The 25,900-nt window shown below is 58.3% G+C and overlaps 1 protein-coding gene across 14 annotated transcripts in view; it reads left to right on the top strand.

The window, feature by feature from the left end:
• Celf5 (CUGBP Elav-like family member 5) overlaps nt 1-25,308 on the top strand; it is a 33,397-nt gene extending 8,089 nt beyond the window's left edge. For 3 of the 14 annotated variants that reach the window (XM_070002468.1, XM_070002478.1, XM_070002477.1), the window contains exons 2-12: nt 1,580-1,662; nt 9,122-9,173; nt 10,658-10,786; nt 13,353-13,432; nt 14,865-15,068; nt 15,843-15,984; nt 16,074-16,217; nt 18,035-18,097; nt 19,213-19,296; nt 23,523-23,666; nt 24,976-25,308. In XM_070002468.1, coding sequence (XP_069858569.1) covers nt 1,580-1,662; nt 9,122-9,173; nt 10,658-10,786; nt 13,353-13,432; nt 14,865-15,068; nt 15,843-15,984; nt 16,074-16,217; nt 18,035-18,097; nt 19,213-19,296; nt 23,523-23,666; nt 24,976-25,103 — 1,253 coding nt within the window. In that variant the 3' untranslated portion in view covers nt 25,104-25,308. Of the gene's footprint in view, nt 1-1,579; nt 1,663-6,846; nt 6,908-7,079; nt 7,115-7,525; nt 7,632-7,813; nt 7,862-9,121; nt 9,174-10,657; nt 10,787-13,352; nt 13,433-14,864; nt 15,069-15,842; nt 15,985-16,073; nt 16,218-18,034; nt 18,098-19,212; nt 19,297-23,522; nt 23,667-24,975 lie in introns of those variants that run through there. The other 11 variants (XM_070002482.1, XM_070002479.1, XM_070002467.1 and 8 more) reach the window with 11 other exon arrangements.
• The last annotated feature ends 592 nt before the right edge of the window (nt 25,309-25,900 follow it).

The following is a 25,900-nucleotide window of genomic DNA, read 5'->3' as shown; positions in this document are numbered from 1 at the left end:
CACTTTCTTTCCCCTGAATGAGACCAGGAAAGCTGAGAGTAAGAGGAGCTCTCTGGAGGTGAAGGCCCAGGAGTGAGGTTCAGCACCACGGACAGCGGTCCCCGGCTGCTGCACACTTGGATGCCGTTTTTCTTCCTGGGGCCCTAGGACTGAAGGCTCCTAAGGCCATTTGGGGAAGGGGAGGGTAATCACTTCTACTCTCCTGTGCTCACCACCCCCTCTCCCCAAATCCCACAGATAGGACTCCCCAGGAAAAACAGCCAAAGGAGAAAGATGGTGATCTAGCTTAACCTCTGCCCGCAGCCTGATTTCTTGCCAGTTGTGGCTGATTTCTTTCAGGCCTTAAGCGAATTGTCTTCATATATTTCTCCCCCCCATGTCTGCCCCCAAGGACTGGGGAGGGGGACAAAAATGTAGAAAGGTGATTAAAGGCTCTCTTTAAATTTTTATCCCCCCCCCCCATGCTTGGCATGAACCCAGGCCTGCCCTTCACCCTCAGGCCTCACTCCCAACTCCCAAGGGTCTGTCCTGCCTGCCACACCCACCTCAGGGTGACGTCCAATCACAGCCTTGCTCTGGACCGCCCCAGGGATGGACCCACCCCTTGCCTCTCCCGACTGGCTTTTCCCATCTCAGCATCTTCTCCAGGGGCGGAGGGCAGCGGGGAAGGGGGCTGAGGCCTGCCAAACCCATGCATCCCTGCCACCTCCTTCTGGGGTTCTGGTGCCCCTCCTGAGCCCAGTCCCCATCTCAGCCCCCTCATTGCCCTACTGAGGTAATGAAAACCAAACCAGCCTCCTCTTTGCCACTTCCCGGGCTCCCCTTTGGGGGTGGGTATGAGCGGGGGACTGCACCCCTGCTGCTGTTCCCACCCCCCCACAGGGTGTGTTCATCCCGGGGCTTGCACAAGGGCCTGGCGCTGGCCCTGAGCTTCTTTTTTTGCTCAAGGCTAGAGCCCCCACGTGAGCCACAACTCCACTTCCAGCTTCTGTGTGTGTGTGTGTGTGTGTGTGTGTGTGAGAGAGAGAGTGTGTGTGTCAATGGAGATTAAGAGTCTCACAGACTTTCCTGCCTGGGCTGCCTTTGAACCTTGATCCTCAGCTCTCGGCCTCCTGAGTAGCTGGGATGACAGGTGTGAGCCACCTGTACATTCAGTCCGACAGCATCAAATACGTGCGCAGCGGTGGGCAGCCAGCCTCATCCCTGGAAGCCCGGTCCCCATGAGAGTCTAACTCCTGCTTCCTTCCTGCTCCAGGGCATCACACGGTCACTTCCTGTCTCTGGATCCCCCCCCCCCCGCCCTGTTCTAGACCTTTCCTGTAGTCTTTCGTGTCTGCTGCTCTCCCTGCTGAGCCAAGGTGGCTTGGGTGAGTGGGTGGGCTCCCTTCATGCTGTAGGTAGCATGAGTCACAGCCCTGTGCTTGTTCCTGGCTGAGTAATATTTCAGTACCATGGTGTGCATCTGCTCATCCACCCGTGGGTCCTGGGATTGCGCCCACCTTTGGGCTACTGTGCACACAGGGTGCCCTCCCCCCGCCCCCAGCCCCCTCTTACACACACTGTTTCTTTCCCTCCTCAGGCTGTGCCTTCCTTACCTATTGTGCCAGGGATTCTGCCATCAAAGCTCAGACTGCCCTGCACGAACAGAAGACCTTGCCCGGGGTGAGTCCTATGTGGTGTCTGGGGGCTAAAGGATGGAACAAGTTTGCTTGCAGCCTTGGGGCTCAGCACTTCTGGTGAGGTCCGTGTGCGTCTGACTGAGAAGGAGGTAAAGGAATCAGGATCAGGACGGGTGTTCCTTGTCTGCTGCACACCCTGCTCTCACCTTCGCACAAGGGTGCTCGTGCCTGGTTGTGCGGGTTGTCTATTGCACAAGCGGACCTGGTCAGTGCGTGTCCTAAAGGGCGAGGAAGCATGAACAGGAACAGGGCACAGCTGTGCAAAGGCCCTGGGGCAGGATGGAGCCTGGTACGTTATAGAGGAGTGATGAGGAGGTCTGTGTGGCTGCAGCAGAGGGTGGTAAGGGGGAAAGAGGGGAGGGAGGGAACAGAGCAGGGTGCGCAAGACCCAGGATCTCCCACAAACTACCAGAAAACCAGAAGGGGCACTGTGGCTCAACATGGTAGAGCACGCACTAGCCTTGAGCAGAGGAGCTCAAGGACAACGCCCAGACCCTGAGTTCAAGGCCCATGACTGACAAAAAGAAGGGAAAAGAGGGTCACGTGGAGCAACAGTGCCCTGGGGCTGCTGGGCTGTGTTCGGCCTCCACGCGGTCTCTCTGACTACACCTGTTAGACCTGTCTAGCCTTGTTTTCTTTTTCTCTCTCTCTTCCCTTTTGTACCATCCTGGAATTGAATTCAAGGCCTCATGCTCACCCACTGTACTCTTGTTTGCTCCATTGGCGCTGTACCGCCTGAACCATGCCTCCAAGGCCAACGTTTTGCTGGAGGTGAAATCTTGCAGACTTTTCTGCTCAGATCCTCCAGATCTCAGCTTGCTGAGTGAGCGAGGATTATCGGGGTGGACCACGGGTGTCCAACCTCTGCCGTCCCTCTCTGGGTGGTCCCAGATGGGTGGCATCGTGCCAGCTGACCCTCCCCGCCCCCGCCGGGGAATGTTTTTTGACAGAAGTTGAAGGAAGTGTGGTTCCCCGGGCACCCTGCCCAGTGAGCTCTGGGGGGTCCCTCACGACCATCATCCAATGGTCCTAGAAGAGGTGAGCAGGTCAGGGGAGGGGCTTTGGAGAAGGTGTTTTTGAAGCATGGGCTGGCTGCTCAGGAAAGCTGACCTTTCAGAAGGAATCTGTGCATGTTTCCGTGACTGCAGTGATCTCCCCCAGGCTGGGAATGGGCCACAGCAGAGGGGGTTGTGATCACGCACTGTCCCTAGGTTTAAGGCCATGGTGCGGGTGTTGGCCTGGCTCAGATGAGTTCCTCGTTGGGGGGGGCATCCCAATGGTTAAGAGCGTGGGAGAGGAGCTGCGTCCTGCCCTTTCTCTAAGGACTCGGCCTTCTGCTTCCCCCCAAAATACGTTAATGACTCCAAGGACACAAACACCTCCCCGTGGACCCCTGCCCCACCTCCTCCCAACAGCACCACACTGAGGACTAAGCTTCCAACACATGAACCTTGTGGGTCTCACCACACCATCCACCCACCCATCCATCCACCCACCCATCCATCCACCCATCCATCCATCCATCCACCTGTCCATTCATCCATCTATCCATCCATCCCTCCATCTACCCATCCATCTATCCACTCACCCATCCATCCATCCACTCATCTATTCACCATCCATCTATCCATCCATCTATCCATCCATCCGTCAATCCATCCACCGTCCACCCACCCATTCATTCATCCATCCATACATCCATCTGTCCATCCATCTGCCATCTTCATCCATCTACCCATCTATCCATCTATTCATCCATCCACTGTCCATCCACCCATTCATCCATCTACCTCTCCATCCATCCATCAACTGTCTGTCCATCCATATTCCCATACATCCATCTATCCATCCATCTATCCACCCATCCATCATCTATTCACCCAGCCACCCAGCCACCCATCCATCCACCATTCTTCCATCCATCTATCCATGCGTCCATTCATCATCTACTCACCCATCATCCACCCATCTACCCATCCATGCATCTACTTATCCCCATCCCCCATCCATCCACCTACCCACCCAATCACCCACCCATTCATCCACTCATCTATCTACCCATTCACCCATCATCCATCTGTCCATCCACCTATCCATCCATCCGTCAATCCATCCACCGTCCACCAATCCATTCACCCATCCATCCATCCATCCATCCACCCATCCACCCACCTATCCATTCTGGAGCTCACTGCGAAGCTCTTGGAGTGGATGGAAGCCATGGATGCTACTCAGTTCCCTGCAGGGAACAACTCACCTCCCCCCCCCCCCCACCAGAGGGTCCTTGCTTATGAGAAAAAGGAGAGGAGAATATTCTAGAATATTCTTGAACTGAGCCGCCTACTGCTCCCACGCTCCTGTGCGTCACATCCCCTTTTGCCTGAGCCCCACCCAGCCCTGAGCCAGGACTGTCACTGCAGTCACACCCTGCACACTTGTTCCTAGCCTGTCTATGCATATTAATAACTGAACTGAAATGTAATTCAAGATTCCATTTCTGTGTAACATGTACCACGCATGCTGCAGGTGCTGAATTGCCACCACATTAAACAGCATCCTTCTAGCATGTTCTAAGAGTTTTGGTAAACTTCTATTAAGTGGCTGGAAGGTGAATCCTTTTATCAGACCTTACGGGTCTGCAGCTGCTCAGAGTGTGAAAGGAGCTGCAGAGAATATGTAGATGAGTGGACACAGCTATGTGTCAATAAAACTTTATTTACAAAACACACACAGGGGCTGGGAAGGTGGCTCAGTGGTAGAGCTCTTGCCTTGCATGCCTGAGGCCCTGGGTTCAATTCCTCAGCACCACATAAGCAAAAAGAAAAAAACCAGAAGTGGCGCTGTGCTCAAGTGGTAGAGCGCTAGCCTTGAGCTAAAGAGCTGAGGGACAGCGCCCAGGCCCAGAGTTCAGGCTTCACGACCGGACCCCCCAAAACACACACACACACACACACACACACACACACACACACACACACACACACACACGAGAGGAGGGCCAGAATGGAGCTGTGGGATCTTTGCCAAGGTCTGTGCCAGGCCAGCAGCCGATCGAACGAGGATGGAAATGTCCTCTGTACATGCCAGCAGTCACAGGCCCTTGGTGCCTGATGAGCTTGGAACTGGGGTGGGTGGCACTTGGGAACGGAGGTACCTGGTGGTACCTGGATTTGAACTTGGGGCCTGACACTTGCCCAGCCGATGCTCTAACCACTTGAGCCACGGCTCTGGTCTATCATTTTTGCTGGCTAATCAGGAGTGGAATCTCACAGACGTTGTTTTTGGGGGGCAGAGGTTGGATTGGCCCCAAACTGTGATCCTCCAGATTTCAGCCTCCTTGAACTGCCAGCGTGACAGGTGTGAACCCCAGGCACCCAGTGAAACGAACTTATTCCATGTTATCCAGTTTGAAGCAATTTAAACTTAAACTGGCCCATGTGGATGGGCTGTAGTACTGGATGGCATAAATCTAGAATGTTCTAGAATATGGAAGTCAGCTACTGTGTTGGATAGCACAGATCTCAGCTGTTTCTAGAGTGGATGTTGGACATTACAGAGCTAGAATGCTCTAGAAAGGAAAGCCGGTACGGTGGGGGACAGTGCCAGTCTAAAATGTTCTAGACTGGAGGCGAGGACCATTTTGATCCATAGAGATCTGAAATATTCCAGACTGGGTCAAGCCAGCCACCATATAGAACAACATGAAAGAAGATTCTGGAGTCTAGGGACAGGAGACAAGCCTAATGGAGCGGGTATCTAGGCTGTGGGTCATTGGTTACTGTCTACGGCAGATCGAATCCGGCTACCTGTGATGCCGGGAATGACGGGAGGAGACCCACCAGGGAGCGTGGGTCCCCTTTGGTCACCATGCCCCGTGACATAGCAGCTGTCCAAAGTCTGGGTCGGCAAGCGCTAAACTCACCGAAAATCACACTATTCCTCAGGCCACGCACCGTGTCCACTCTTTGCCCAAGAGGCTAGGACGCCAGGAGACATTTTTTTTTCCTTTGTCTGTTGTGGGGCTCGAATTCAGGGCCTGGGCGCCGTTCCTCAGCTCTTCAGCTCAAGGTAGGTGCTCGACCCACCTGAGCCACAGCGCCACTTTGGGTTTTCTGGTGGTTCCTTGGAGATCAGAGTCTCATGAGAATTTTCCTGCCCGGGCTGGCTTTGAACCTAGGATCTCAGCCTCCTCAGTAGCTCGGGTTACAGGCGTGAGCCACCGGCGCTGGGCAGCCAGGAAACTTAGTGTCAGGTCATTGTGGGGGTCGTGGTGGACTTGAAGGTGGAGCGGGTAGCATTCAGAGCTGGAGAGGAGCTCGGTCAGTCTGGGTGCCAGACGCGCTGGGTTCGAGTTTAGCTGGGGGAGGAGGAAGTTGGCGGGGGAGCATGGGCAGCCTAAGATGGGGCGGCCCTATTTCCCCACCCTCCCTGTCATCCCCTGGAGTTCTCTCAAGGCATGGTGTTGTAAATCCAGGATTCAGAGGCTGTCTCGGGGCTTGCCCAGCGGAGATTCTTCCTGCAGTCCCTGATCCCTGCAAGTGCCTCAGTTTCCCCATCTGTCACACACGGATTACACATGAAGAAGACACACCCCACAGGCTGGGAGCAGAGCTGGCCTGGATCCCAGCCTCCTGAGGGGCGTCTCCCCAGACCGCAGAACTTCAGACCACGGGGTTGGTGGAATGGGGAGGGGTCCTCAGTGGACCCCAGCGCTGACGGCGGAGCAGGGGTGGCCTTTCTGCTGACCTTCCCGCGTCCCTTCTTAATAACTCTCCCAACAGTGAAAGAAAATGGGAGCCAATGCTCCCATCTCATAATGCTGTTTGGAGATTCACCGGGTCCATGGTGAAAAGTTGCTTCCACCTCCCCACCACACTCCTACTCCTACTTCAAAGCCCTCTGAAGAGCCAGGATAAAGCGTGCTGCTTCTCTGTCCTGGACTCCCGTCCCTGATCCTTCTCTGTACCCCAACTTGTGACATCACAGGAGAAGTGCTTGTCTGGCGCTGTCCCCCCCCTTCTTCACCAGATTAGCAGACTTCTTCTGGGAGGGGGGCGGAGGGGGGGGAGAGGAGGTGCGGAAATTACTACGCAGCCTGGGATGCACCAGAAATGTTAAATAAATGCGAAGAGGAAGGAAGGGGTGCAGCAGCCCCGGGCAGCCCCGGGAGGAGGGCGGGGGATGGGCCAGAGGCCTGGCAGGGGCAGATGGAGAGGAGCCGGAAGGAGGTGGGCAGAATCAGATGGGCCGGCAGGGGTGGGGGGTGGCTGGGACGGGGTGTGGGAGACCAGCACCCGCCTGGGCTCCTCCTCCTGGCTGTGGCGTGTGTGTGTGTGTGTGTGTGTGTGTGTGTGTGTGTGTGCGCGTGCGCGCGCGCGCGCCCCGGTGGGCGTTGGCACGTGGGTGCCAGCCCGGTGCACGGCTCTGGCCTTTGGGTAAGGCGGGCGCTGGGGGGGGGAACGGCGGGGTCTGTGGCTGGGAAAAGAGGGGGCTACCCCCCCAGGTTTCTCTGGATCCCATCACCACCCTCCCTCCTGCTGCCACCAGAGTGGCACAGGAGGAGAAAGGGGCTCCCGGCAGGATGTGTGAGGTCCTGGGGTTGCGGGGGGCCTGCGATGGAAAGAGGGGTGCAGGGGGGCGGGGAGCAGGTGCCTCAGCCTTTAGAATAGAGCGAGGGGGGGAGTGGATGGCTGGGTGATGGGGGACGAATTCTCTCCCTGGGGCCGCCCCTCCCTCCTTCCCTCCTTCCCTCCCTCCCTCCTCCCCTCCCTCCCTCCCTCCCCTCCCTCCTCCAGCTCATCCATCTCGAAAAGATTATATTTAAATATCTCTTTTGTGTGAGGCAGGAGCTGGGCTCGGCCCCTAAGAGGCGGTTTCCATGGCAACAACAATTGCCAGCTTCCGTGTGGTGAATCAGCGTTGCCTTGGCAACCCCATCCTCCTCGGCCCAAGGTGCTGGGAAGGGAGGGAGGGGGGAGGGGGAGGGGGCGAGGAGGTGAGGGGCCGGCGGAGGCGGGTGGGGAGGGGGTGGAAGGGGGGGTGGGGAGCTAGAGCAGCCCAGCACCCCCTCCCTCCCTCCTCCCCACCCCCACTTCCGCTGGGCGCCCCACTCCAGAAGCTGGGCTCAAGCCGTGGTTCTGATGGTTTCCACCCCCCCCACTCCTACCTGCCACCGACAGGGGGTGGGGACCCAGGGGGACCGGGTGGGGGAAGGGATGGGTGGGTGGCTGGGTGGGTGGGGGCTTTGGGGGGGTCGGGGTCCCCCCTGAGGGCTGGCCAGCCAGGAAAGTGGTCTCTCTGGTTCCGAGTTCAAGGGGAGGCAACTCAGACATGCTGGTAGAGGGAAGGAGGTGAAGGGGGGAGGGTCTGGAGAGAGAAGGGACCCTGGGTTGGGGGCGCCAGGAGGCTCAGGAAGAGGAGGGGTGCAGGGGAGGAGGGGAGCCTGGGCTGGGGGCCGGGGCCTTGAGAGAGGGGTGTGGATCAAAGTGGAGGCGTGGGAGGAGGAGGGGGCTCTGGATGAAGAGGGAGAGGGCTCGCTGTGGGAGTGGGTGGAAAGTTCCAGACTTCGGCCTAGCGTGCCTCCCCTGGCCCCTGACCGGACCTCCGTGTCTGAAGCTGATGGGGAGGGGGGCAAGTAGGCTCTTGATGGGAAATGCTTGTTGGGTGCCTTCTCTGAGCGGGAGGGGAAGTTCCTTTGGGAGCCCCGGGACAAGTGGATTCGGCACTTGTCTCCCCATGCGCTGATCCGGGAGGACTAGAACTCGGGTCCCGGGCACCTCTTTTATAGGCCGTTTTCTTTTGGCCTAGTCAGTTCCATTTCCTCTCCTTCCTCCACATGCCCTGCCCCAGTTTGGGAGGGTGAGGGACAAAGCAAGACCCACCTATGTCCAACCTTGTGGCAGGGGCCACAGGACTGTTGGAGAGGGAGGGTTCTCTGCCCTGAGGGTTTTTGAGCTGGGTTTTGAAGGATGAATAGGAGTTCACTGGAGGCTCTAAACTAGAAGCAAACACATCCCTCACATCTGTCCTCTGGTCTCCACCTTGGCTCAGCCCCAGGGGGCCGCCCAGGTTAGAGGTGTGGGGTAAGCTCCATCATGGCCAGTGTGTGGGGTGAAGGGCAGAGCCATGTGCCCAGAGAGGGGCAGCTGCGGGCGCTGTTTTGTGTGTCAGTCAGCGCCTGCCAGATCAAACCGTCCAGGGAACCCTGTTTGTCTGAGCCAGTACCATTTGGGACTTAGTCATTTTTTTCAAAGGGATCATTGTTGGGTTTTGAGGGCTAGCTAGGAGTTTCTCCCTGCAGGTGGGAACTAAGTATCTTTTTGTTTGTGCTGGTGTTTCTGAGGCCGGAGCGGGGGCGCAGTGGAGGTGCAGAGCTCAGGCAGAGCCCCCCAGACCCCTGCCCGGCCGCCCGGCCTGACCTCGCCCTCCCTCTCCCTCCACAGATGGCGCGGCCAATCCAGGTGAAGCCTGCGGACAGCGAGAGCAGAGGAGGTAGTTGCCATCTCTCCGTGGCCTCCAGGCCGGGGTGGGGCGGGGCGGGGGGCTGCTGGGAAGTGGGGGAGCGGTCACGTGGCCACCTCCCCTCCCCCTCAGAGGAATGGTGGCCAGGCCTGTGGGTGGCAAACGCCCCGCTTCTTTTTGGAGGTTCCCGCCCTGAGGTGGTCTCCTCTGGGGGTGCATGTGTGCATGCGTGTGCATGTGCATGTATGCGTGTGCGCGCGCGCGTGTGCATGTGTGCATGCGTGTGCATGTGTGCATGTGCATGTATGCGTGTGTGCGCGCGCGTGTGTGCATGTGCGTGTATGCGTGTGTGCGCGCACGTGTGTGCATGTGTGCATGTGCATGTATGCGTGTGCGCACGTGTGCATGTGTGCATGCGTGTGCATGTGCATGTATGCGTGTGTGTACGCATGTGTGCATGCGTGTGCATGTGTGCATGTGCATGTATGCGTGTGCGCGCGCGTGTGCATGTGTGTGTGCATGCGTGTGCATGTGCATGTATGCATGTGTGCGCGTGTGTGTGCATGTGCATATATGCGTGTGTGCGCGTGTGTGCGCATGTGTGCATGCATGTGCATGTATGCGTGTGTGCATGTGTGTGTGCGTACGTGTGCATGTGTGCATGTGCATATATGCGTGTGTGCGTGTGTGCATGTGTGCATGCGTGTGCAGACCCTGAGCTAGGATGGGTGTTTTTCCCCCCTGCGTGCTCTGCGCACGAGCACCTGTGCGCCCGCAGCTGTGTGTGCCCTGCCCGGCACGTGGGTGCGGGTGTTCACGCACGTGTGTGTGTGTGCGCGTGCGCGCGTGCTTGGCTGTCGGAGGCTGGACCTGGGGGCGATGTGCAAGCTGGGGAGGGGCTGGGGGGCGCTGGATGACGTATCGGGGTGCGTGTCTGTGCTCTCCTGCCTTCAGATTTGCTTTTAGAAGGGATAGAGCAGCCCGGGACAGGGTGTGAAGGGAAGGTGGTGTGGGACACGGCCGTCAGGACCCCGGAGTATGTGTAGGAGCCCGGTGGTAAAGCCCATCTTTTTGGGGGGGTTGGGAGCGAGTTTCTCTCCGGCTGCTTACTGCGCGACCCGGAGCAGAGGGAGGTGTGTGTCCCGCTTCCTCCCCCTCCCGCTGGTCCTCTCGCTGGTCCTCGGTCGGCCTCCGATTGTCGCTCCCGGCCCCAGGGCTCCGCTTTTCCCTCCACCCGCCGCTCCCCGCGCTGGCGCGGCCTCTGCTCCCGCCCGCTCCCGCCCCCGTGAGTGACAGCTGCCGAGGCCGGTTTCCACGGCAACGCGGCTCGCGGGTCCGGGGATGGCGCCGCCTCCGCGGTGATCGCCGGGCGCCGTGCAGCCGCCGAGGGCCGGGCCGCGCGGCCTCTCCCGCCGAGCCCCCGCCCGCCGGGGCCCCCGCCCCGCCCATGCCCCGCCGCAGAGCAGGAAAGATCCTGGAGGCCCGGGACGCGGCTGAGGGGGTGTCTCCGCCCACAGGGGACCGGAAGCTGTTCGTGGGGATGCTGAATAAACAGCAGTCGGAGGAGGACGTGCTGCGGCTGTTCCAGCCCTTCGGGGTCATCGACGAGTGCACCGTGCTCCGGGGGCCCGACGGCAGCAGCAAAGGTGACCGCGGGGGCGCGGGCGGGGCGGCCTGCGGCGGGGCCGGGGGAGGGGCCGGGGGAGGGGCCTGCGGCGGGGCCGGGGAGGGGCCTGCGGCGGGGCCGGGGAGGGGCCTGCGGCGGGGCCGGGGAGGGGCCGGGGAGGGGCCTGCGGCGGGGCCGGGGAGGGGCCGGGGAGGGGCCGGGGAGGGGCCTGCGGTGGGGCCGGGGAGGGGCCTGCGGCGGGGCCGGGGAGGGGCCGGGGAGGGGCCTGCGGCGGGGCCGGGGGAGGGGCCTGCGGCGGGAGGGGCCGGTGGAGGGGCCGGGGGAGGGGCCTGCGGCGGGGCCGGGGGAGGGGCCTGCGGCGGGAGGGGCCGGGGGAGGGGCCGGGGGAGGGGCCTGCGGCGGGGCCGGGGAGGGGCCTGCGGCGGGGCCGGGGGAGGGGCCTGCGGCGGGGCCGGGGGAGGGGCTTGCGGCGGGGCCGGGGGAGGGGCCTGCGGCGGGGCCGGGGCCGGGGCCTGCGGTGGGCGGGGCAGGGGCGGGGCCTGCGGTGGGGGCGGGGCCTGCGGTGGGCGGGGTGGCGGGGCCGGGGGCGGTTCCTGCGGCGGGCGGGGCGGGGCGGGGACTGGGGAAGGGGCCTGCGGCGGGCGGGGCGGAGGGGCCGGGGGAGGGGCCTGTGGCAGGAGGGGCGGGGCGGCGGGGACAGGGGAAGGGGCCTGCGGCGGGAAGGGCGGGGCGCGGCCTGTTTGGAGGCGGGGCCTGCTAGTGGGCGGGGCCAGACGATGGGAGGATTCCAGGGGTTGTGGGTGGGGCCGGTGTAGAAGTAGACTACATCAGGGGCTGACGGGAGGGCGGGGCCTATCGGAGGGGCGGGGCCTATCGGAGGGGCGGGGCCTAGCTATGGGAATACAGGGGTTGTGGGAGGGGTGAGTTTGGAGGCTGGGTGGGGCTTGTCTACAGGCAGGGCAGAATTCTGAGGCTGCTCCAGGTGCGGTAGAAGGAAGGAGACTAGTGAGTGGGCGGGGCCAAAATGGTCCTGTTCCAGGGGTTGTGGGCGGGGCGGGGCTGAAGAGTGGGCGGGGCCTTTAAGGGAGCGGGGTAGAGCTGATGGGAGGATCCAGGGGCTGTGGGAGGCTTGTGATTGGAGAGTGGGTGTTTCAGAGCTTTTGGTGGGGGCGGGTCTGGAGAGGGGGCGGGGCCTATCGGTGGGGTGGGGCCGAATTATGGGACTGCCTCGGGCTGTGGGAGGGCCAGGGCTGGAGACTTGAAGGAGCAGAATTACTGGATTGCGCCAAGGGGTGCGGGATGGGACGTGGACTGGAAGCGGGGAGTGAGGTTAGAGGATAAGTGGGGATCTTGCTCTGGGAGGGGCTGGCAGGATGGCTAGGGGCTGGAGGGGGCAGGAATGAGTCCCCAACCTGACAGGGAGGGACGCGTGGAGGGCGGGGCTGGAGAGGAGGGGCTACAGGGAGGGTGGGGCATCTGGGGAGGGGGAGGGGCCAACCCCGGGGCGGAGCTAATAGGATGGTCTGTGGGCGGGGCCAATTCCGTGGGAAGGCGGCGTCGGTGGGCGGAGCCTTTCTCTGGTCCGGGCAGTGCTGAGACCTGATTCTGCATCTGTCAGGGGCTCCCAGAACTTTCTATCCCGAGCTCCCTGAGCGTCCCACAAGTGCTCGGTGTGGAGTCTCCGTGGGTCTGGATGGCTGGCTCCTGTCTCTGCCCGTTCCTGTCTGTTGGTCTCTATTTGCCAAACTTTTATTTGAAATTGAATTGAATTGCCACAGTATTTAGCCTTCCAAAGTGTTCAGTGAAGCGCGTTCTGGTCTGACAACCCACCCAAAGGTGCAAACCATTTCTCCACAGTCTAATTCTAGATTTCTCTCCACTAAGTGGAGCGATCCGTCTGTCTGTCTGGTCTCTATCGGCCTGGGCCTCTGTCCGTGTAGCCTGCGCTGCTGAATCTGCCCTGTGTCCAGGGGTCTCCTCTTGTCTGCCTGTCTGGCACTGGCATGCCGTCTGCTTTGTTCTGGTGTGGGGGTTTCTGGCCGCTTTTCTGACTGTTTTCTGGGTGTCTGCTGGGGTCGCTATGTATTTCTGCCTGACTTCCAACAGGACCGTGTGTCTGTGCATCTGTGTGTCTGTGCATCTGTGTGTCTGTGCATCTGTGTGGTGTGCGGTTTTAATCGTGCAAGTCTGATGACAGCCATCTCAACTCTTGTGCCCTCTGTGCTGGTGGGTGACGTCTGATGTCACAGCCCTTGTTCTGATTTGGGGACATGCCTGTCCCTGGGGCTTCACCTGCCTCATGCATGTTTTGTCTAAACAGCTCTCTGGTGCCCACCCACTAGACATTGGGCGTCTAATTGCTGGGCATTTGTGGGTGACTATGGTCAGACTTACTCCCAGGCTGGCTGGGTGGTGTCTGTCTGCTCTGGGTCAGCTCGCTTATCCAGCTGTGTCTGAGTGCACGGCTGGCTGTCCCCTCGAGATCAATCTCTGGCCATCCAGGGCTCCCTGCCCCCTGCTCTGGGTCCCCACTCCCCTGGTCCTGTGAGCTGTCACATCTCACCTCTGTCCTTCTCTTGGGGCAGGCTGTGCATTTGTAAAGTTCTCGTCCCACACGGAGGCTCAGGCAGCCATCCACGCCCTGCACGGCAGCCAGACCATGCCGGTGAGTGACAGCTGGGGATGGAGGGTGCGAGCCCCTGACTTTTTTTTTGGACAGGACATGGAGGGGGGGCAGGGTAGGGGTGGGGAGGCATAATTCTGGCTGGGGTATATTCAGGCAAGCTGTGTGGTGTGTCAAAGCAAACAGCGCGGGTGTGTGCTTGATGTGACACTGTTGTGTGTGAGTGTGCGTCCGCAGTGTGATGGATGGGCATGAGAAGAACAAAGGTCAGGGCAGAGCGATGGCTGAAAGCCCAGGACCACAGATTTTCTCCTAGGACGATAGGGATCCCTGGGGGTTTTAGAGCAAAGGAGAGAACAAGGCCGGGCAGTTGAAATTTTTTGTGTGTGTGTGCCAGTCCTGGGGTTTAAACTCAGGGCCTGGGTGCTGTTCCTGAGCTCTTCAGCTCCAGGTTAGCGCTCTACCACTTGAGCCACAGCTCCACTTCCAGCTTTTTCTAAGGTTAATTGGAGATAAGAGTCTCACAGACATTTCTGCCCAGGCTGGCTTCAAACCATGATCCTCAGATCTCAGCCTCCTGAATAGCTAGGATTACAGATGTCAGCCACCAGTGCCCAGCTTGAAAATATTCTTATAGATCAATGGGGGGGGGTAAGGAGGGGACAGATGAGACCTGGGTCCCTTGTGGAGGCTGAGCCACAGTCTAGGATAGGGAAGCTTGTCTTGAGACTTCATTAAGAGTTCTTGCTTGGGGCTGGGAAGGTGGCTCAGTGGTAGAGTGCTTGCCTAGCACGCATGAAGCCCTGAGTTCCATTCTGCAGTACCACACACACAGAAGAAGCTGGAGGTCGTGCTGTGGTGCAAGTGGTAAAGTGCTAGCCTTGATGAAAAGAAGCTCAGGGACAGTGCCAAGGCCCTGCGTTCAAGCCCCAGGACTGCCCCCCCCCAAAAAAAGTAGTTTTTGCTTGTGTTGTCATTTGGTGCTACTGAGATTGGAACCCAGAGCTTCACACTTGCTAGGCATGTGCTCTGTCATTTGGGCCACTCCTCTGATTTTTTTTTCTTTTGCTTAGTGCCGTTCTGAACCACCATCACCAACCACCACCCTCCCTTTGCCTCTGTATATCGCTGGAGTTACAGATAGGAGCCACTATGCCTACCTTCTTTTATGAAATGGGGTCTTGATAACTTTTTTCTTTTTACCCAGACTGTCACGATCCTCCTACTCTTTGCATCCTGAGTAGCTGGGATTACAGACATGAGCCACTATACGTGGCTTCCTGGCTCCTCATCTTCCTAGCACCCCAGCCATGCTAGAGATGCTGATCAATACCTACTCTGTTGCTGCAGGAGTCCCAGCTCGGTGAGCTGAGGACCTGCTCTAGGGGTGTGACAGCTCCTGGGCCTGAACTGGAAAGGTTCTGGGGGACCTCAGAGTCCTTGTTACCTCCTGGCCTCCTCTCCCTCCCTGCAGGGTGCCTCCTCCAGCCTGGTGGTCAAGTTTGCCGACACAGACAAGGAGAGGACACTCCGGCGCATGCAACAGATGGTCGGTCAGCTGGGTATCCTGACGCCGTCCCTCACCCTGCCCTTCAGCCCGTACAGTGCCTACGCCCAGGCTGTGAGTGACCCCAGCGGCTGGGCTCTGGGTCCAGCAGGGCTGCTGAGACGCTATTGGGTATCCGGCTCAGTCTTCCTCCCTCTGTTCTAGCGGGAAGGGCTTGTGTCTCTTACCAGATCTCTGTTGCCTAGGATCCTGTCCTGATTGTGGCTGAGCCCCCAAATCCAGGCTGATTCTGAGCCTCAGTTTCCTGCCCATCCCAACCCCCACCTACCCTTAGTCCCTGCCCAACAGTGGAGCCTCACTCCTAGGCTGAAACCTCAATCCCCAGCTGTAACCTTGGGCTGTCTCTTGACGCAGGAAGCCACGTATAGTGGCTCATGTCTGTAATCCCAGCTACTCAGGATGCAAAGAGTAGGAGGATCGTGACAGTCTGGGTAAAAAGAAAAAAGTTATCAAGACCCCATTTCATAAAAGAAGGTAGGCATAGTGGCTCCTAATCACACATCAAGATCCAGCCTTCAGCTAAGCTCAGATCCTAGCTGGGAATCTAGCTTAGGTGCTATTGTGGCTAAGCCTCCAAATCCAGGCTGATCTCAAAGAGATCTAAGTTGGATGAATGCTGATCCCAGGCTGACCCTCAGTTTCTAACTGAGCCCTGATCCCAGGCTAAGTCTTCATTCCAGACTGGCCCCTGCTCCACTTCTGAGCCTGGATCCCAGGCTGAGCCACCATTTGTGACTAGTCCTGAGTGCACCCCAATCCAAAATACCCAGCATGCAACTCCCTCGCCCCAGTTACTAAGAGACCAGGCCTCCCCCCTCCCTCTGTGAACCAGGACCTGGGGGGCGTGGACTGAGCTTGCTGACCACCGCCTCTTCACCCCCCCAGCTCATGCAGCAGCAGACCACCGTCCTGTCCACTTCCGGCAGCTACCTGAGCCCTGGCGTGGCCTTCTCACCCTGTCACATCCAGCAGATTGGCGCCGTCAGCCTTAATGGGCTGCCTGCCACCCCCATCGCTCCTGCCTCTGGTGAGCGGCTGCCAGGGCCCTGAGGGTGGGTGGGGAGGGATCCGCCCTCCCCGCAGCGAGCGGCCAAGGTGACCCCTTTCCACCCGCAGGGCTGCACTCGCCGCCGCTGCTGGGCACTGCCGTCCCCGGCCTGGTGGCTCCCATCGCCAATGGTTTTGCTGGAGTCGTGCCCTTCCCCGGTGGGCACCCCGCCCTGGAGACCGTGTATGCCAATGGCCTTGTGCCCTATCCAGGTAATTGGTGGTGGTTCCAAGGCGTGGAGGAGAGTGGCAGGGGTGGGCGTGGTGCCTCAGGAACCTCTAAGTCCCTGCGCCACAGTGTCCAGGGAAGAGAAGAGGAGGGGGCTGAGCTACGTGCACAGCCGTGCGCCAGCTGTGGCCAGGAAGATCCCCAGCCCGGCATCCAGCTGGTTCTGGGTTTGAATTCCAGTTTAGTGATTCTCCCCAGGTTTCTCTTTTTCTTTTCTTTCTTTTCTCTTTGAGTGTGCGCGTGCGTGCGTGTGTGTGCGCATGCTCATATTGGGGCTTCACACTCTTAGCTTTTTTCATTCAAGTCTCACGTTCTACCACTTAGCCACTCTTCCACTCCCATCTTTTTTGGGTGTTTAATTGGAGAGAGCAGCTCTCCTGCCCAGACTGGCTTCAAACTGTGATCCTCAGACCTCAGCCTCCTGAGTAGACAGGCTTACACCCACGAGCCACCAGGGCCCGCTTCGTGATTAATTTTCTGGAGGTACTAGAGCTTGAACTCAGGGCTTTGCTAATCACTCCTTAAATCATACCTCCAGCCCTGTTCACTTTTGTTATTGTTTACAAAAGGGCTCACATTATGTCTAGGTAGCAGACTGAACTGTAGTTCTCTGGTTAACCTTCCTGTGCCTGGCTTATTGGTTGAGATGAGTGACTAGCCTGGAACTGTGATCCTCTTGATCTCTGCCTCCTGAGTAGCTTGGATTCCAGGTGGGACTCACCTCACTCACTTCTTGTTAAATCTCTGAGCTCCCATTATTCTCATTCAGTAAATGGGGCAAATAGCATCAATCAAAGGATGAATTAACTAGTGAGCATAAAACCAGTATGAACTCTTTACAGCACAAGGGACACAAGACAGAGCTGTAAATCTTAATTTCTTGCTGCTGCCATGCTGGAAGGTGTCATACCTCTTCATTCATTCATTCACTTCATTCATTCACTGAAGTGAATTCAGACCATGCTTTACCCTGCTCTAATAAATTGTACGTACAACTTTTTTCTTTCCATACTTTTAAGACAAGCATCTTCTGAAACATGTGAATTCAGTCATTACTACCTTTGAGGTGGATTTGGTCTTCTTTTTTAAAAAATTATTATTGTTGGAAACTCTAGAGGGAAAAACCTTGTATGTTTCGCCAGTTTTGTGATGCTTTATCAAAACCTATGGGCTAACAAGGTAGATGACTATACTGCACCATCCCAACCAGGAAATGAAGTCAGACAGGGGTGTTCACACCTGTAATCCCAGCAATCAGGAGGCAAAAGGTAGGGAAATGTCAAGGTCCAGACAAAACTGGGCTCTCTTGAGATACCTTGCCTCAAGAATAAACAAATGAAAACAGGAAATTGTCCTCGGTTTGGTACAGTAAATTCCAGACCTTATTTAGATTTCACTTGATTTTGCATGCCCTGTTTCCTGTGCCTTTTTTTTTTCCTGTTGGTCTTGGATGGAGACTGGCACCACACCTCCCCAGTTTGGTGACCTGGGCAGCCCCCCCTCCCTTTTCCTAGTGGGAGTCAGAAGGTCTCAGGTCTCAGAGGGTCTCTCGGGGGCATCTGAAGTCCCTTTGGAATCCGATAAACCTGGCTCCCAATTCGAACCTACCATTGTTTTGTCTGAGTGGGATGGGGGGGGGTGTCTTTATCCCTCTAAGCTTGTATTCTGGGGGGGGGGTCAGATGCATTCAGAGAGGTGAAACTGGGGGGTGATGATGGCTGATCTCCTTCCGCATCTCGGTGGAGGTGGATAGAGGACTTCCGCCACCCCGCCCCACTCAGTCCCTCTGTCTGCTCCGCAGCTCAGAGCCCCACCATGGCCGAGACGCTCCACCCTGCCTTCTCCGGAGTCCAGCAGTACACAGGTAGGGAGGCAGCCCGGCCACGCCCACCGCGGCCACGCCCCTCAGGACCTCCTCATCCTGCCTTCTGATGCTCAGGCCCCTCCTCCCGCCCCTGGCCCCGCCTACGGGGGGGTCACACTCCCCAGTCCCTGGTCCTGAGAACAGCTCATCTCTTTAGCAATGCCCCTAGTCCCGTCCTGCCCACTCTTGGTCTAGGGAGGCTCCCTTAGCGGACCTGGGGCCTTGGCCCACCCTAGCTCTTGGTCCTGCCTCTTCTCCCTCTCTCCTCTCACATCCTGCCTTCAAGCAGGCCACGTCTCTTCTAAAGCCCCGCCCTGCTAAAACCATGCACCCCCCCCACCACCTTTTTACTCTTGTTCCCCGAGGCTCGCCTTGGCCCTAGCTCTGTGGTTCACCCCTTTATTCATGGCCTGGCCCACTTCATGTCCCTGGGTTCCGAACTCCACTCTGATCCCGCCCTTGGAGTAGTTGCTCTTAGTCAAGGCCCGGGCTCTCTCTGCGCTAGAGCTACGTCGGCCCCGATTTCTGTCGTAGCCCCGCCCCTTTCCCCGACCTCCTCCTCCAAACTCCACCCTGGAGACGTGGCCACGCCCACTCCCCTTGCCTTCGGGCCCGCCCTTTCCCATCGCTTCATCCCCACCCTCAAGCCGTAGCCCCGCCTCCACTGTCCCACGCCTATGGCCCTGCCCTCCGCCACGGCCCCGCCCCATTCGTAGCCCCGCCCACATTTCCCACCGCTTCAGGCCCGCCCTCAAGCCGTAGCCCCGCCTCCACTCTCCCACGCCTATGGCCCTGTCCTCCCCCACGGCCCCGCCCCATTCGTAGCCCCGCCCACCTTTCCCCACCGCTTCAGGCCCGCCCTCAAGCCGTAGCCCCGCCTCCACTCTCCCACGCATTTGGCCCTGCCCTTTCCCACGTCTCCGGCCCCGCCCCCCGCGTGGCCCCGCCCACCTTTCCCCACCGCTTCAGGCCCGCCCTCAAGCCGTAGCCCCGCCTCCACTCTCCCACGCCTATGGCCCTGCCCTTTCCCACGTCTCCGGCCCCGCCCCCCGCGTGGCCCCGCCCCGCCCGGCCTCACGCCCCGCCTCCGCCGGTGTCTGCTCCGGTCTCCGCAGCCATGTACCCCACCGCGGCCATCACGCCCATCGCGCACAGCGTCCCCCAGCCGCCGCCCCTCCTGCAGCAGCAGCAGCGAGAAGGTGAGGCGGCCGCGACCTCCCCCGGGCGCCTGCCCCGCCCTCCGACCCCCTGCAGATCCCGCCCGGCCGGCCCCGGGGACCCGGGCGCGGCGGGCCCGAGTTGCGCGCCAAGCCCAGCGGCTGGCCGTCGCCGTCCGTCCTCGGGACGCCGAATCTCCCCCCTCCCCCCCCCAGCCCGCCCCGGTGAATAGCCGCGGCCCCGGCCGGGCCTCTCCAGGGGACCGGGAGAGGAACACGTTTGTAGGAAGTTGGGGTGTGTCGCGTAGGAGGCGTCTGGGGTAAACTGAGTCCTCCCCGGCAAAGCCGCGGCTGTGGAGGCAGGGCCGGGGAGCAGCGAGGAGCCCCAGAGCGGAAGTCTAAATCCACCCCTTCTGACCTGCAACCTCATCCGACGGGCCAGCTGTCCCGTGCCTCAGTTTCCTCATCCTCCACACGGGCGTCCATCCGGCTCATGAGGTGTTCTGGGAAAGTTAAGACACAGTTGTCCCCCACTTGTGGCATAGGTGCTCCGCACCTACAAAATTGCCTTCCTCCCTCGAATCCATCCACTGTGGAGTTGGGGTGTCCTGGGGAAAGGTGGGTAGCCATAAAAGCCACCCTACCCACCCCCCCAGGCCAGGGTGGCAGTGTGGGCCTGGACTGTGGACTGAGTTCTTTTGAGTTCTGGCCCTCCCCTTCCCCTCCCCTCCCCTCCCTTCCCCTCCCCTCCCCTCCCCTCCCTTCCCCTCCCCTCCCCTTCCCTCCCCTTGTGCCTTTGCTCTGGCCACGCCCCTCCCGAAGCCTCGCCCCATCCTTTGCTCTCCAGGGAAAGATCTCCTTGGCCCGGCTCTTCTCTGTGGCTCCGCCCCCTGCCCATGGCCCCGCCCATCCTATTTCCTTTTGTTCCTGGTTCTATGGTCCTTCCCCTTAGCTAAGGCCCAGGCCCTCCTCCCTCAGTCTTGTCCCTTCTGTCATGGCCCCACCCCAACGCTCTCCCAGATCTTAAGCCCCGCCCTCCACGCCTTCCTCTCCCCCCATCACCTCAAGACCAGTTTTTGTGATAATAGGGCATGCTAACAAGGTGTGGGGGGGAGGGGTTGGCTTTGAGGGGACAGTTGCTTTCCGATCCTAGGCCAGACAGTTATGTCTCCAGGGGGGCTCTATGCCTAAAGCCATCACTGGCAGCTGCCGTGGACAAATGTGGGGGGATTTCTCAGACCCCGTACAGCCCCTCTGTTTCCCCACCGCATAATGGCATCGCCAGAGGTGATAAAATCTCTGCCTCCCCCCCTCTTTTGGGGGGTGATCTTAGCCAGGTGTCCTCCTCCTAGTATCTGCTGGAACTGCACCCTGCCCCTGGTCTGCATGGGTGAAAGGTAGTTCCAGCGGGCCTCCCGGGCCTGTAGGTTGGGCATGGTGGATGCAAGCAACTTGCATTAGAAAATACCCAGAAAAACAATCGCATCTGTATTCGACTTGTACAGACTTGCTGTTGTTGTCGTCAGTCCCCTAAACAAATATCACAAAACAACGGGGACATGGCACAGGTGTCTTAAGCCATCCAGAGATGTAAGGCCTGCGGGGGGGGGGATGTGGGGTGTGGGGTGCTGGGTTCAGTGCAAATACCACACCAAATTATGGGAGGGACCCCCGTGGGGGGGGCCTGAGACCCACTCCCCTGTGGATTGAGAGCTTGGTGATGCCCCCCCTCCCCCAGTACATCTTCCAAGAAGTCAAATCTCAAAACCCAAACTGCAGGGCTTGGGAGGGGACAACAGGTGAGTGTCACATCCCAAAGTTGGCAACAACACGCTCAAGAAGAAAGCAAGCCAGGAAGCCCAAGGAAATAGTTGCACAGCTTATACATATTAAGCAGTGAAGCTACGCATGCGTCCTACAATGGATATGGTGCTGTGAATTGAGAAGGACCTGAAGTTTGCTGGACACTGGTGGGCTCACGCCCGTCATCCTCGCTGCTCAGCAGGCTGATATCTGAGGATCCAGGTTCGAAGCCAGCCCAGACAGGAAAGTCTATGTGATTCTTATCTCCAATGAACCATCAGGAAAGCCGGAAGTGGGGCTGTGGTTCAAGTGGTAGAATGGTCAGCGTTATGGGAAAAAAAAGCTAAGGAACAGCACCCAGGCCCTGAGTTCAAAAAGAAAAGAAATGGTGTTTGCATGTGTGCAGGACTGCAGTGTAAGTTCTGTGGACTGGCTGTGAAATCAGTTAGAAAAGGACGACCCCAGATGGGAACAGGTGGGGTACATAGCACCCACAGGAAGATGTGTGTGTGTGTGTGTGGTCTGTGTTTCTATGATGTTCTATTAAGCTGGGTATAATTTTCTGCATTCACTCGTGTCTTTTTAAGGAACAAAATAGTACATCAACACAAAATTCAGGTTGCATGTAGAATTTCCCGGTCATAAGTCAAGGCCTGTTGGAACAAACTTGACATTAGAAAGAAGCCTTAGAGCAGGGTGTGGTGCCACGAACCTGTCATCCTAGCTTAACATAGGGGGCTGAGATTGGGTAGATCAAGACTCCGGGCCATCAAAGGCCGCAAAGTCCTAAGAGACTACGTCTCGACAGAAGCTGAGTGTGATGGCTTATATCTGCCGTCCCAGCGACAACTGGAAGTATAAAGTAGGAGGACCGTGGTTTTAGGCACAAACCTGAGTAGAAAGTAAGACTCTGTCTCAAAAATAATCAGTGGGGGGGGGGGGTGAGAGTGTGCTTTGCCAAGCAAAGGAAAGGCTCTGAATTCAAACCCTAGTACAGTCAAGAAAAAGAAAAAAAGAAAAAGAAGCATTAGAGACACTGGGTGTGATAGGTGGATGCAATTCGAGGCTAATCTGGGCAAAAAGTTACCAAGATTCTATCAAAAACCTGCACCAAGGTGGGCCTGGCAGAGTGCACCTGTGGTCTGAGCTGTGTGGGGGGCGTGGATGTCAGCTAGAGCAAGAAGCGGGAGACCGAATTGCATAGGTAACTGGAGGCAAAAGGCCCTGCGAGAATGTTTCAAGCGGCACTGGGCGTGGCTAAACTCTGGGGGCGTGGTTCCAGTGTGTTGGGCGTGGCCCGGCGGTGGGGGTGTGGCTTACGAAAGGTTTGAGTTACCAGTGTGCAGTCTCGGATTTATTTTCTTGGGGGAGAAGATTCATCACGGACAAAGAGGTTCCCTGGCTTGTGGGCAGCAGGGCTGGACACAGGTCACCTTTTGGGTTGAAATCGGTAACAGGTTTTGGGACTGTTTGTGGCTGGAGATTACTGAGGTTTTAAACTATTTGTGTTTTATTTTTAGTTTTTTAGTTGTTTTTTTTTTTTTGGTCGGTCGTGGGGCTTGAACTCTGGGCCTGGGCGCTGCCCCTCAGCTCTTCAGCTCAAGGTGAGCGCTCTGCCACTTGAGCCACAGCACCACTTCGGGTTTCTGGTCATGGAGCCACGCCCCCGCCACACCCCTGACGCTTTTGAGCCACGCCCATGGCTCGAGCCACACCCACCTGCTTGGGCCCTGCCCACTGCTTAAGCCACACCCCAAACCCGGCCACGCCCATCTATTGGGCCACGCCCCTAGTGCTTTGAGCCAAGCCCCTGGTACTGAAGCCATACCTCCCACCTGAGCATTTTTGAGTTTGTATTCTTTTCCTTGGTCTTAAGGATCAAACTGAGGGCATCATGAACGCCGTGTATTCCTGGTAACAGAGCTACACCCCAGTCTGTCACCCCATTTATTATTATTATTATTATATTGTGCTGGGGCTTGAGCTTAGGGCCTTTGTGCTGTCCCTGAGCCTCTTTGTGCTTAAGGCTGGTGCTCTACCACCTGAGCCACAGCACCACTTGCGTCTCTTTCTGAGCAGTTTGTTGGAGATTAGAGTCTCGTGGACTTTCCTGTCCCGGGCTGGCTTTGAACCTCGATCCTCAGATCTCAGCCTCCTGAGTAGCTGGATGACTGGCGCAGTGCTCACCCCCACTTTGCCACGACCATCTCTTGACTTACAGAATCGTCTGTTCCGTGTTCCTCACCTAATTCACCTGACTCTTGTAAATGGTCCTGGGGATTGCGGCCTGGTGCTGGACCGAGGATGGGATTCTCTGGGGGTCTGGGCTGGAGGTTTCAGCTGGGTGCTGTTGGCACCCGGAGACGGAGGCGTCCCCCCCATCTGCCCTCACCCCCTCCACGCCCCTCCCCGGGGTCCTCCTCCTCTCCTTGGGGGCTTTATGTCTTTCTCTCCCCCACCTGCAGGTCCCGAAGGCTGTAACCTGTTTATCTACCACCTCCCCCAGGAGTTTGGCGACACGGAGCTGACGCAGATGTTCCTGCCCTTCGGCAATATCATCTCCTCCAAGGTGTTTATGGATCGGGCTACCAACCAGAGCAAGTGTTTCGGTGAGTGCCGGCCGCCCCCATGAAGCACCTGCCCTGTGCACGTCCAAAGAGCCTACTGTGTGCACTTAGAAAGCGCCATCTTGCTGGGCGCTGGTGGCTCACACCTGTCCTCCTAGTTCCTCAGAAGGCTGAGATCTGAGGATTGTGGTTCGAAGCCAGTCCCAGCAGGAACGTGTGTGAGACTCTTATCTCCAGTGAACCACCAGAAAACTGGAAGTGGTGCTGTGGCTCCAAGCGGTAGAACGCTAGGCTTGAAGGAAAAAGCTCAGGGACAGTGCCCAGGCCCTGAGTTCAAGCCCCAGCACCAACAAAAGAAACAAAACAAAACACGCCTACTTTGTGCCAGAAAGGTGGTTTAGAATGAGAATGCACACTCGGGAAGCGCCTGCTGTGTGCCAGACATTTTCCAGGTGTCTGTTCAAGGACTTCTTTCATTCAGCACCGCCATCTCCTTTGCTTTGCCAGGCTAAGGTGGAGCCCAGGGCCTTGGCGTGGGAGGGATTAGCACCGGCCACTGAGCCACACTCTGAGCCCTTGGGGTCTTGAGATAAGGTCTCATTGTGCATCCCAGGACCTCAGGACCCTTCTGCCTGAGCCTCTTCAGGTGCTGAGATTACAGGCGTAACTGTCATACCCAGCCAACGTACAAACAGCTTTTGCATCTATTTTGTGCAGGGGGGAAAAACAAAACCCTTCCAGCCTCTAAAGATATTCTTGGGAGCCGGGCGCTGGTGGCTCACGCCTGTAATCCTAGCTACTCAGGAGGCTGAGATCTGAGGATCGCGGTTCAAAGCCAGCCCGGGCAGGAGAGACCGTGAGACTCCTATCTCCAATAAACCACCAGAAAACCGGAAGTGGCGCTGTAGCTCAAGTGGTAGAGCGCTCGCCTTGAGCTGAAGAGCTGAGGGACAGCTCCCAGGCCCAGAGTTCAAGCCCCACGACCGACAAAAAAAAAAAAAAAAAAGATATTCTTGGGTCCTGTAGAAGATTCTCAAATAAGGAACTAGTCCATACTCTCGTCAACAGGAGGCCACTATTTGAGGGGAGAATTCTCGGTTGGCATCCCGGGCTTAGAAGGAGGGGGAGTCTTATGGGACCTGGAGGTCCCATTGTCAGACGGGAGGTTGACTGGGGTAAGGAGGGAGCCTCCCGCCCCTGGAGGCATCCAAGTCCCGAAGCCAGGGCTGCTGCTGAGTGTCCCCAGCCAGCCTGCCGGTCCTCCGAGGACCACGCCCTGAGTAGCGGACATCCCTCCCCCCACCCCCCCCCCCCCGTGCCCACCAGCATGCCCCTCCCCCTGTCTCTGCAGGATTCGTGAGCTTTGACAACCCTGCCAGCGCGCAGACCGCCATCCAGGCCATGAACGGCTTCCAGATCGGCATGAAGAGGCTCAAGGTGCAGCTGAAGCGGCCCAAAGACCTGGGACACCCCTACTGACCGCACCCACAGCCGCCCCGAGGCTGTGGGTGTGGCCCAGGTGAGCCGCCAGGCGGCCCCACCCCCACCCCACCCCCCCAGCCCTGGTCTTGTCCCACCCCAATTTGCACCCTGCGCTTTCTCTCCAAACCCTGGGGAAGGGGCGGGGCGGGGAGGGGAGGGGGACCATACTCCCAGGAAGCTGTAAGAAGTCTCCCAAGTTGAATTGGTGGGGACACAGCTGCGGGGGGGGGGGAAAAAACAAAAAAAGCAACAAGACCCCAGAAAACCCTGTGCTCAGGGCTGGAGAAGAGGGCCGGGAAGGGTTGGGGGAGGTGGGAAGAGGCTAGGGGGCTCATGGTTAACAGAAACCTTCTCAGAGAGGGTTTTGAGGGATGAATAGAAGTTCACTGGGGAGACCAGTGTGGGTCTGGGGTGGAGGGGAATGGGGGGAAGTTTCTGTCTCGTCTAGTTGCTTTACCACCGAAAAGTCCTAAATCAGAGAAATAGTGTTTGAAACACGCACACCCCTCCCCCAGAGTCTGGACCCTAAGACTGAACCCCAAAATGCACAGCTCAGCTTGGAACAGGGCTGAGGTGTGTGTGTGTGTGGGGGGTGATACCGTGACAGCCTTCCTGTTCCCCTCCCCCCTCCAGCCCCTCCTGCCACAGCTTCTTCTAGTCCAATTCATGCCCAAGGGGTGGACTAGACACCCGCTCCCCATCATGCAAAAAACAAACAGGAAAAAGACACACACAAACAATGCACAGCAGCCCTCTCCCCGAAGCTCATTTTGCCCACCGTTATCAGCGGTTTC

The sequence above is a fragment of the Dipodomys merriami genome, unplaced genomic scaffold (assembly GCF_024711535.1).
Source record: "Dipodomys merriami isolate MVZ:Mamm:240054 unplaced genomic scaffold, mDipMer1.0.p SCAF_6, whole genome shotgun sequence".
NCBI classification, from domain to species: Eukaryota; Metazoa; Chordata; class Mammalia; order Rodentia; family Heteromyidae; genus Dipodomys; species Dipodomys merriami.
Note: the sequence above shows the minus strand (reverse complement) of the source record. Positions and strands in the feature narration are given on the sequence as shown.